Source organism: Molossus molossus, unplaced genomic scaffold (assembly GCF_014108415.1).
Source record: "Molossus molossus isolate mMolMol1 unplaced genomic scaffold, mMolMol1.p scaffold_m16_p_3, whole genome shotgun sequence".
Taxonomy (NCBI): domain Eukaryota; kingdom Metazoa; phylum Chordata; class Mammalia; order Chiroptera; family Molossidae; genus Molossus; species Molossus molossus.
The window spans coordinates 11403347-11415661 of NW_023425366.1; the positions used below are offsets into that span (position 1 = coordinate 11403347).

Genomic DNA, 12315 nt, shown 5'->3' on the forward strand with positions numbered 1-12315 from the left:
TAACTGCAAAGCATAGAATATTTACAATCCGACCCTGTGAGAAAGAGTTGTACAACCCCTGGCCCGAAACAACAATCTTCAATCTTGTCTGTGCCACTTGATAGTCCGAGGAAGCCTATGAGCCTTCTCAGAATAATGTTCTTAAATGAATAAAATAAAATACCTAGGATCACCAAGGAAACCAATTATATTGAAAACAATTATAAAAACAAACAAAATGATATACTAGTATGTGTACTGTTTTATTAATACATTAAATAACAACACCTGACAATTGATTTAATAGCTACAATAATTTTCAGGTAGTGACAGGTATAACTAGTATTTGGGGACATGTGCAACAATTATAGTGGGATAAGAAAACATCTAGGATGCTAATGGTGACAAAGTCCGAGGAACTGCCAATACCACTGTGGTTTGTTGCCTACATTCACATTTGATTAAAAAATAAATAAACAACGCAAAATTTGGTGCAACCGAGGATGTGATTTTTGTTCAACCCAAGTCCAGCGGCCCCTTGAATTCTGTCCACGGACCTGTCGAGGATCTGCAGACTGCAGGAGAGCGCCCTGCCCTAGACGAGACCTGACCCTCAGATTATCCAGGCGAGTGCCGCAGGGGGAGGCAGAGCCTGACGCAGCCTCCGGCTCTGTCCGTTTCACAGGCCGGTTTCACGCAGGATTTGCTCTGCACTGAAAAGAATCGCAGAGGAAAGTCCAAAACCACTAAGTAGTCATAGTCTTCAAAAATGTATCATTGGACCTTCAACTTTCAGCCTTCTCTGTTTACAGATTGGTTCGACCCAACCCAAGGACAAGCAGACAGACAGAATGGAGAAAGAGACGCAGGTGGCATTCTGTCCCAGGAGGAGCAACAGAGACGCACCTTCATCTACAGCTTGCAAATGGCAGGAACTCGCTTCATGCCCGCTGCCAGCAGTCTGAGCAGGGATGACATCAGAGATGCTCATGATGGGAGGGGTGAAGGGATCGATGTGTGGAACAGTTGGTCAGGCCTCCGCAAAAGCATTCAGAATGGCCCTTCCTTTGGAGCCTGAATGGAGGAACTTGACCGCTTCCAGAATTTCTGGGGCCGGGCACCAGTCCGCAAGGTGCTTCTGAGATCTTTCAGTTTGGAAACGAAAGGTAAGGAGAAGGAATTCTTTGTGAAGCACCCTTGTTAATATGAAGTCTCAACTGACCTCCCAGCCGCCCCTTCTCGCTTATTTCTAAGGCTATTCCTGGTGGTCAGGAAGGCTGATACTTTCCTGAACACTCTCACAAAGAAAGGGGGGTTTGCCCCCATTCTCCCCCAAATAACTCATTGTGAAAATAAAACAATTATTTCAATATTTTAAGTTCTAGGTTTTAGGGGCAGGGGAACCGACACTGGCTATATCACTGTTAAATATCGCAGCCATCTGCCCAGGTACTGATACCCACTCTAGGAAGACACCGTGGGAAACCCGGCAGTCCACTCATTACACGGGCTCCGGAGCGCAAGCCAGGCTTCCATCCGCAGTGAACTCGCAATGGGAACTCCCCAGTTAGTCTGACACCTTTAGGTGGTCTGTGCCGCTGTGCCACACTGATGGTCCTTTTGCGAGGAGAAAACAAAAGCAATAAATAACACTGTGTGGGGGGAGGGGGGGAGGGGTGTGTGTAGACACATGCTGGAGTTTTGTCTGGCTTTGCTTTCTGCGGTGGGAGAGGCCGGATGTGGGTTACTGCTGTGGCCTCTGAGATCAGCGAAGGGATTCACTGAGTCCCCTGTGACTGGTGTGGCAATCCATTTCCATTGCCACGATCCATTTCCATTGCCACGATCCACTTCCAGTGCCACGATCCACTTCCATTGCCACAATCCATTTCCATTGCCACAATCCATTTCCATTGCCACGATCCACTTCCATTGCCACGATCCACTTCCATTGCCACGATCCACTTCCATTGCCACGATCCACTCCCATTGCCACAATCCACTCCCATTGCCACAATCCATTTCCATTGCCACAATCCATTTCCACTGCCACAATCCACTTCCGTTGCCACGATCCACTTCCATTGCCACGATCCACTTCCATTGCCACAATCCACTTCCATTGCCACAATCCATTTCCATTGCCACAATCCACTTGCATTGCCACAATCCACTTCCGTTGCCACGATCCACTTCCATTGCCACGATCCACTTCCATTGCCACGATCCACTCCCATTGCCACGATCCACTCCCATTGCCACAATCCATTTCCATTGCCACAATCCATTTCCACTGCCACAATCCACTTCCGTTGCCACGATCCACTTCCATTGCCACGATCCACTCCCATTGCCACAATCCACTCCCATTGCCACAATCCATTTCCATTGCCACAATCCATTTCCACTGCCACAATCCACTTCCGTTGCCACGATCCACTTCCATTGCCACGATCCACTTCCATTGCCACGATCCACTCCCATTGCCACAATCCACTCCCATTGCCACAATCCATTTCCATTGCCACAATCCATTTCCACTGCCACAATCCACTTCCGTTGCCACGATCCACTTCCATTGCCACAATCCACTTCCATTGCCACAATCCATTTCCATTGCCCCGTGGCTCAGAGTCAGAAAAGGAACCAACATAAATGAAACTGTCCTTGAGCCACTCTTACAAGTGCCGTACCAACATCTTTCCATCTTCACGACCCTTCCGAGGTCACTGCTACCATCACCCCTGTTTTACGGCTCAGAGAGGATGAGGAGCTTGCACAGGTTCCAATCCCATGACGGCCTCTGTCCAGACGTTCGCCGGCCCCTGCCTGGCACGTGGTATGTTCACTCCACGCTGGACGCTGTGTTCCACAGAAGGGAGCGAGTCAGCCATCGCCCCTGTGTCACGGTGAAGAGGACAGACCTTGAACAAGTAATCAACTGCAAGTGTGACAAGTGTTGCAAGTACACATTGTAGGTGTCCATAACCTAGTCTGAAGAAGGGGCGGAAGTTCAGGGAAGCTTCCTGGGGGAAGTGATAATTAAGCAAGCGCCCTGAGGGATGAACAAGAGTGAGGTAGGTGAAGGGGTGGAAGAGTTATGCTGCACAGAAGAGCAAGCATAAGGCCTTCTAGCCAAGAAAGCACATGGCTATGTAGAAAAGCAGATCGACCTGTCACAAAATCCGTAAGTAGGAAGAATTTGCATTGATGAGGCACTTCCGATGTGCCAGTCACTGTTCTGTGCATTTCATGTGTACCAACTCGTTTACTCTCACGACAACTCTGTGAGGCGGTAAACTGCTATCCCCATTCTCTGTCTGCGGCACAAAGAAGAGGCAGAAACAATCTGCTTCAGAGTTAAATAGTTTAGACGTGGTGGGGGCCGGGGTGGGACCAGACAATCCAGGTCCAAAGCCTTTACATAAACCACCCATCTGCACGGCCTCCGCGTTGTCATGAGAATAGAAAATCAGAGTCACCAGAGTCCAGAGGTCCAACGGTCCAGCCTTATTTTCGATGGAAGGAAGCTGCGACCTGGAACCGAGCCACTCGTCCCCAGGATTAGAGGCCAGTTCAGATCTTGTCTTCTGGTTCCACATTCGGACAAACTTAAACCTGAGAGATGAAACCAAGCCTCGGACTAAAAGTTTCGATTCTGAATGAGCAACTTCTTTAACTTTCTTAGGCTGTGACCATGAGTCAAATTGCATCATCCCTTAGAACTATTCAAGGAAAATCTGGAATCATTCCGGCCTCCATTCGGAATCCCAGATTTGATCCTCATTTCAGTGACTCTGCAGGGTGACTTCCTATGAGGAAACTGAGCTCATGTGTTACTTGTTACTTTGTTACATTAACAAAGTTTATGGTGGGATGGAAAGTCAGATGACTTCTGAGAAAAATGTCCATTTGTGAATAATTTTCAAAACTCACCCAGGTGAGCATGACCTTGAGATTCTTACGTGCAAGTCAGCATTAGAAGCAGCCCTGTGCGAAGCTGGATTGTGCAAGGCTTATCATGAAAGACATCTGCAAAGAATCAGGGAATTATTTAGGCAGGAAAGGGTGAAAGGGAAAAGAAAGGAAATCATGTTCCTTCCCATTTATTGGTCGAACCATCTCAGGCTAAGATTGAGAGATCCACATTTCTTGACCTGTGTCCCTGAAAATATACACCGAAATACAGCGAACTTCCATAAGCACGTCAAAACAGCCAGAGGTCAGCTTCTTCGGAAGACAGCCACCGAAGACGTTAGTCTACCCTTCTCAGCACCTGACACTGCGGCGCTCTGACGCAATGGTAACAAATCAGCTCACACTACAGAAAAACTATAGGTGAGTTAAATGAAAACTGTTTTTCACCTTTAGCCAACCTGATCGATGGTATATGTGAAGCATGGGGTCCCATTTGGAACATCAGGGGTGAGGAATATTTTCCAGGACTTTAGTTTTCATTGCCACCATCGTTTCTATTTTTTTTTGCTTATGAGAAAGGCACTTACCCTGGGGAAATTCTTAGGCTGAAGGAAGACAGTTTCTTAGATATTTATAGCCAAAATATTTCAAAACATAGGTAGCTATATTTATGCTTGGCTCTTATTTTAACAAACACTAAGCATTGCTGCCCACAAAGAAAGTTTTAGTATCATTTTAGAAATGTTCTCTTTCACCACAAATGCACCATTTTTCTGTTTTATAAAAGCAGGTAAATTTTTTGAAAACATTGCAAAATACGTTACAGCCTCTAGCCTTACTTAGAATTTGCCTCTTCAAATCTTTTCTACACTGATTAAAAATTAAAAATCTACTGTTAGCAGGAAAGATAATGAACCACCCCAGGCCAACTTTGATACCATTATCCTCATTTAATAAATAAGAAGAGCAGCTGATGTTTAAGCACCTACCAAGACAGAAAGAGGACCGGAACCTAATCTTCCAGTGACAGACTTCGATGGAAATTTCACATTAAGATGGTTGAAATCTGGGGACAGCCTCTGACCATAAATGACCTCGACAATTTGCTAGCTTTGGCCTGCCACAGGACCGCCTCCTGGATATAACAAGAAGCTTTGGGCTCACACAGAGACCTGTCACAGGTGTTTCTGTACACAGGAGGTCATCTGGGCCAAAGGAATTCGATATTATGCATTAAACAGACCTCTCTGGGGAAAACAGAATAACTGAAGACCCCTGATGCTTTTCACACTAATTGCAAATTTCTGATATTGAGTCTGGGAAAGCTCTCTCTAAACACATACCCTCAGGACTCACCTGTAACGGGAGAGACTCTGAGACCATTTACAGAATGAATGTGGGGATCTGTCTTGCAGCCCGACAGTAAGTAGCACGACCCGCTGTGAAAGCTGTCTCCTGGCCCAACAGCACATAGCAGCCGGGGCTGGGGTCCCCGCCCGAGCCAGCGGGGCTCTGGGCGGCCGAGTCCACACTTCCTACGGGCTCTGAAGGCCATCACGCATGACCAGCCGTGGGTTGCGTGAAAACAGAGGTGGGCTGGAAGTCAGGGGGCTTCCGTTCCATTTTTTTTTTATCCTCGCCCGAGGATATTTTCCCATTTATCTTCAGACAGAGTGGGAGAGGGGGGGAGAGAGAGAGAGAAGGAAACATCGATGCAAGAGAGACACATCGACTGGTTGCCTCCCACACGACCTGAGCAGGGCCTGGGACCTGAACTGCAACCGAGGTACATGCCCTTAACCAGAAATGAACCCACGACTCTTTGGTCCGTGGGCGGATGCTCTACCAGCCAAACCGGCCAGGGCCTGTTCCAATTTTAATTCTGTCCCCATCCAGTCATTTCGCCTCGGCCAAGCAACTTAAGCAACTGAATCTCAATTTCTTTCCTGGTAAAAGGGAAATGATGGCATGGGGGAAGGACACAAGACACAAACATCGAATGTCTACTGTGGACAAACTGTGACATCTATGACAAGAGCCCTGCAGTGAGGGCCACATGACCTTGATATTACAGATGAGGTTCTGACATCAGGTCACATGGCCACAGTGACATATTCTGGGAGAGACACCAGAGGAAGAGCTCCTAACACGGGCTGGAACAGGAGCTGGCTTTCCCGTCCGACCTTGGTCCACTGGGAACTCCAAGGTGTCCAGGAATTCGAAATTTGAAGCTAGCTTTCCACGGCATTGTGAAGATATCTTTTTCAAGATAAACAGAAAAAAAATATATGTAACAGTTTGTTACAATGATGAATAATTTGAAAATATTTATGGGTAAGAATGTGGGGCCGAAGCCCCTCAAATGTTAGAGACAAATCCGAATGGTAAAATGCATTTTTGCTGGAGAGGAGCCGTAATTAGTAAATGTAGGTGCAGAACAGCCACGTAAACCTGGCACTTCTGTAGGTTTTCAATGTCTACCAAGTCCCTTCTCATGTGTGATTTCACTTGATTCTCTTTAACACACGTGACAGGGTTGGAAGGAGTTATCACCCATGTTTTGCAGACAAGGACATTGTGATCAATGCCTCTGGGCCCTTGTCACGTCCCCGTCCCCAGTGTGCTTTCGGCAGCGGCTGTGGCACTGGGAACAGGTGAGCCCAGACTCTCCCTGTACGGCCGGCATCCAGCCGCAACACCTGCCGGGCTCACATCGCAGCTCCTTCCCTCCCAGGGCCTCTCCTCGGTCCACACCCAGCAGGGCCTCGAAGGTGCGAACTGTACCCCTGGGGAGCCCCAGTCCAAAGAGGAGGACAGAGTTGAAGAGTAATTGGCTCCTGTCCTTTTGCGAGGGAGATTTGAGAGGATGGAGTCTCCACACTGCAGAGAGACCTCAGTGACGTTAGCTCCCACCAAAGACCCTGAGCCCTGTGGTAGTGACCTGAGTACCAAACACACCCTTCTGTGTCCTCACATCTCACGCCTACTTCTAAACAAGATAGACCACTTGCACCCTAGTCCCTGTCTTGCGCTCTGCCTTCAGGCGTGGGGGCCTCAGCAGGGGGAGTCCAGGCACCGGGCCCCTGTCCCCGTTCTGGTCCTTAGTCCAGTGAATCTCCCCAGCATCTACTTTCAGCTGAACACACAAGGCAACAAACTGTAGTTTCTACCTTCATCCAGATGCCAGACTTAAAACACGTTTAAAAAATACATGCTTTCATGCAAAATTAGTAATAAATGATAACCATTGTATTTGCCAGGGATTACACAGATCATCTGCTAGGCTACCTTTGAAAAACTCTGCATCCCCCCCCCCCCAACTGTGAAGTATTACATTTGCTTTGCTGATAAATTAGAAATGTTAAGTTTCACTCTAAGTTTTACAGATGAGAAAGCCGAAGGTATAGGACTTTCCAGTGCTGCACCTGTAACTATTCTTGGAGCCAGAATTAGAATCTTTTCTACTCCAGGCTGGGCTACCACCTCCTTTCAAGAGCAGGAGTGCAGATTATGTTCAAGGAAGAGCACTGGCCTGGAGCTGTAATGGTAGCCAACTTTTTTTTTTTAATCCTCACCCGAGGATATTTTTTTCCATTTATCTTTAGATAGAGTGGGAGGGAGGGGGATGGGGGTGAGGAGAGAGAGAGAGAGAGAGAGAGAGAGAGAGAAAGAAACATCAATTGGCTGCCTCCTGCAGGACCCTGACCAGGGCAGGGGATGAACTGCAAGGTACATGCCCTTGGCCGGAATCAAACCCATCACTCTTTGGTCCAAGGGCCGACGCTCTAACTACTGAGCCAAACCGACCAGGGTGGTTAGGCAACTTTTTTTCAAATGTTCTTCCCCTTTCCATGAATTGCACGACAATTTCCACCCTCTTGAACCCTCAGTCCATGTACTTCAGGTATGAATGACCCACGAGTCCTCAATTCCAGAGCTCAGAATATGACATGTGCTGACCAATGAGTGTGGTCTCCTCCCTGGCCACAGTGATTGGCTCAGAGAACAGGGAGGAACCCAAGCCTGGCCAATAAGAGTGAACACAGACTTTGATGGGTCCTTTTCCACTAGGGAGCTATGCTACTTGACTGCAAGTCTTCAGTGCCTCGTGGACTTCTTGTCACCTACAGGAAGATCCTTCCTGAAAATGAGGCCAACAAAGGGGAAGGTGCAGCACAGAAATGGGTGAAGACAGACCGCCGATGTGACGTGGTCTGGTCCTCCCTGAATTTAGATCTGCCACTGGACGTTACAGTCACAGGAGCCAATACGTGACTGCCTCACCTTCCTTCAAGCTCCTGCCACTTGGAAATCAACAAACCTGCCCAACAAGCTTCATACTCAAGCACTGAAGAGACTCAGTGCAGAACTTCTCTGGAGAAACAAATAACTGTTTCCCACCACCAAGGAATAAGCTGGGAAGTCCAGGACCAGAGCAGAGCTGTCGGATCTTGGCAGGATCCTCCGCCCCAGCTTCAGAGCCTCAGCAACAAGGCACTGAGCAAGTCCCTTTATGAATCCATGGAGCAGGCAGCCCAGAACAACCCCCTCACCTCCGATGCAGAGAACACCAACTCCCAACTCCACAAACATTTTCATCAGCTGCGTGCTTCAACTCAAATTATAACTGCACCGGGAGTTCAGAGGAAGGACCCGAGACTGGGAATTCCTTCTGCTCCATTCCCCTTTTGCTTAGCACGACATAGCGGCACTGAGGAGCCGTTTCACATTGGCAAACTCGTAGAAAAGCTCCTAACACCCTTCTACCCTCTGAGAAGCTGAATAACAAGAACTGGAGAGGTGAGGAGAAAAAGGAAAAGCTGAAACCAACCGAGCAACGTGCCCAAGGCAATACAGATTCGGTGAATTGTACTTGTTTTTAAAGAGCTTTCCCCGTCTCCAGAAAATTCACCATCAAATATTTAGTTCAAAGACAGTGTTTCAAAGGCAGGGAGGTACGTTTCAAGCCTGAAATGCAGGCAGGCTTGTTGGCAATGGTGCCTCAGGAGTGTTCAGACTTAGGACCATCTCTGACTGTGGAGGGAAATGGGAAAGGCCAGATGCGTGAGGAAGGTTTACCAGATGACCCGCCACTGAAGCGTGGTGCTGACCCAAGGATGGAGGATAAATACAGGGATCTACGCCTCTGTCCTCTGTTAAATGGCAGGCTCTGAGAGGATGCTCGCTCCGGTCTTCCATCATGCTTGGAATACCTGGGGTAACTATATTGGGCTTTTAAGTGTGACACAAACTTACCTGATAAATTCCACAGAATAGTACTGAATAGGGGAGCTTCCTTCACTCTCTCCAGGTTTCCAAGATATGGCCACCTCAGACGCAGAAACCACAGTGACGTGCGGCCGCTGAGGTGCTGATGGAGGCAGGCAGGACTCTACACAAGACAGCAAACAACTAGTTGGCTTGTGAGCTTTGCTATTGGAGAGGTTTAATATGTAGATATAATGTGTGTTTCCTACTGCCTACAGCTTTATTCAAAACAGCCTCAAAATCTAGCCAACCAAACGAGAAAATAATCACGACTGGATTCACCATGTAAGGTGAAATCCAACTGAACTATTATCCAAAGCAGACCAGTGACCTTGGGACACAACGGTGTGGTCCCTTAAAACCTCAAATCATACGCCCACCTCCTAACAACCTTTCACCTCTGTTTGTATGTTGAAATTGATATTTACCTACAAGGAAAATACTTAGCCACTTACTTTCTGTGTGTGTGTGTGTGTCTGTGTGTGTGTGTGTGTGTGTTCCCCCAATCATCAGAATACATACCAATGATAACACATTTAGGAAATGCCCTCATGTGTAAAGACGTATGCATCCCTCATGATCCTCTCGCCAGTGACTGCTGCTACTATTTTTACACCCAGACCTTCTTATCTCTCAGCCTCCGTTTACACTATTGCTTTCACCAGAAACATTTTTCCTGCTTTCTCCTCCTAGCAAAATCCTATGCAGTTTTCAAAATTTGGGCCAATGACATGAATCTTCCTGAAACCCTCCCTGAGCCTCGGGGTGGAGAAAGCACTCTCCTGAGCTCTCCAAAGTCCACTGCACGGAGCTCAGATCCCCTGGACCTGCTGGCTTACTATTTGCTTCTCCCTCCACAGTGAGCTCCTTGTGAGCAATGAATGTATCATCAAAGCAACTTTGGCTCCCAGAGTCACCTCAGCGAGCCTTTGTTGGGTTCCCTTTGCCTATAAATCTCTCCTCCCACTCCTCTTCCTCACCTTCTTAATTCCCACTCACCATCAGGTCTAATGTAGTCATCATCTTGGGGAATTCTTACCTCCCCACATCAGGTCTTCCTCTGGGTGTCCTTACAGCACTGAGGTAGCACTAATGGCAATCTGTGACTACACATTAACTAGATGAAGGCTTGACCCACCCCACTATGTTCCAAGAGGGCAGGAGCCATTCTGTTCACCACTGAATTCCCAGAGCTTAGTACAGTGCCTGGCACATAGTAGGTCCTTGTTGACATACACTGAGCGAAGGAATGGATGAAGATCACCCATCACGTTCCTATTATTAACGAATTGAACCCACTTTACCTTGGGGCAAGGTGGTAACATGCTGAGGAGAGCTGAGCCACCCTTTGCCTGTCAGGCTGGAAGCTGCTACACTCACTTGATATTCGGTGCCTGGTTTCAAATCTCCGATCACTTCCTCCTGTCAATGACCAAACAGCAAAGGTGTCAGTGGGGGCAAACCAGACAATTTCCATGAAGGCGGCATCTTGAGGCCCCTGGGTACCTGCTTGGAACAGAGATTGTTTTGCTTTCTCTGAGATTGGCCAAGTTTTCAAATTTGCAAAGAGGAAAAGACTATAATGTATTTCCAAAGACTAGAGACGTGCCCTTTATTGGAGTCTATACAGTGAGTGACTAAGGACACGGAGCGTATACAGTGTGGAGACATGGGATAAAGGGATGATTTGTGTTCTGGGTGGGACAGAGCGGGATGGCGCGAGATTTCATCATGCTACTCAGAGCAGTGAGCGATTTAAAACTTATGTAGTGTTTATTTCTGGATGTTTTCATTTAATATTTTCAGACCTTGACTGACTGCGGGTGATGCAACCGTGGAAAGCAAAACCTCGGCTAAGGGCGGGCTGCTGTCTTCTTGCTTGGGTGAGTTCATCTACTGCTCCCTTAGCTTCTAGCACCCACCTTCATGTGCACCTCCCAAGCCTGCATCTCCAGCTTAGACCTGCCTCTTGACCAGCCGTGGGTCTGTGACTGCCTCCTGAACATCTCTACCCAACAATGACCGAACAACTCAAATTCAGCATAGCCAAAGCTCAACGAATCCTTCCTCCCCCTCCCCCCCAAAAGAAGACAAAACCTTGCTCCACCTCTGTGCTCTCTCTGTTTATCCAAACCAGAAATTCTTGACATGTTCCTCTCTGTTCACCCATCCTTCCCAACCACCCTTCAACAGGCTACCAGTTGTTCCCAGTCCCTGACATCACTTGAATCTGTTTATGGCATTTCGTCCTAACAGACATTTCAGCCCAAGTCCTCATAACTTTACCAGTGGCTCTGATTCTGCCTGCACCCCTAGTGCAGATCCACACTGCTAGCATTATCCTCCGGAACCCCCAGTCTGATGACTCCCACTCTAAAGTCCCTGAGAAGAACATATTTGTGTCCCCTGCTCACCCCTCCAGCACCATCCCATGCCACCTGCCTCCCTGCATTCTATATTCCGGTCAGACTGAAGAACTTGGCAGGACTCAGACTTATGCTATTCCATCCCTTGCCTCTGGGCCTTTGAACCTGCTGCTCCCTCTGCATGAAATGCCCTTCCCCCCAGGCTTGCCCGGCTCACCCCGCTCATCCTTCATGACTCAGTTCAGCTGAGACATTACCTCATCCCTTTGACCCCCGGACTGCTGTCTGGTTAGGCACCCCTCCTCTGTGCTTCCTGGTGTCCTTGGTGCACCTCAGTCTTAACGGCACTCACCTTACATTGTAACTGCCTGTTTATTTGTCACCTCTCCTCCCACTTGAGGGCAGGGAGCGAGTCTTTATTCCCCTGGCATCCCAAAGCTTAGCATCGTGTTATCAGACACGGAGCAAATGCCCAAGCAAGGCTTTCTGATGAACAAATGCATGAACTAGTGAATGCACAAAAGAAATTAAACCAAGATGTCCAAGGTAAGCAGATGACCTCATGAACTAGCTCCCATGACTGGCCCCTCTACCTTGAGCAACAGCATCAGTGTCGTGCTCCAGGCCCTGGAGTTAGTGAGGCGCTCCAGACAGGCTGGCTCCCCCTTCCCCACCGCCCTCCATCCCCGGCACACGCCTCTCAGACCCGCTGCCTTCGTCCACTTCCTCTGACTCCTGACCTGGGCCACTTCCGCAGCCTCCCGGAGCACCAGTGTCTAATCAG

The 12315-nt window shown here is 48.2% G+C and overlaps 1 protein-coding gene across 1 annotated transcript in view; it reads right to left on the reverse strand.

Annotated features, from left to right (window-relative positions):
• EGFLAM (EGF like, fibronectin type III and laminin G domains) overlaps positions 1–12315 on the reverse strand; it is a 150370-nt gene that overhangs the window by 76581 nt on the left and 61474 nt on the right. The window contains exons 5-6 of the mRNA XM_036280199.1: positions 10470–10587; positions 9154–9289 (exon numbers count right to left, since the gene is read on the reverse strand). Coding sequence (XP_036136092.1) covers positions 9154–9289; positions 10470–10587 — 254 coding nt within the window. The remainder of the gene's footprint in view (positions 1–9153; positions 9290–10469; positions 10588–12315) is intronic.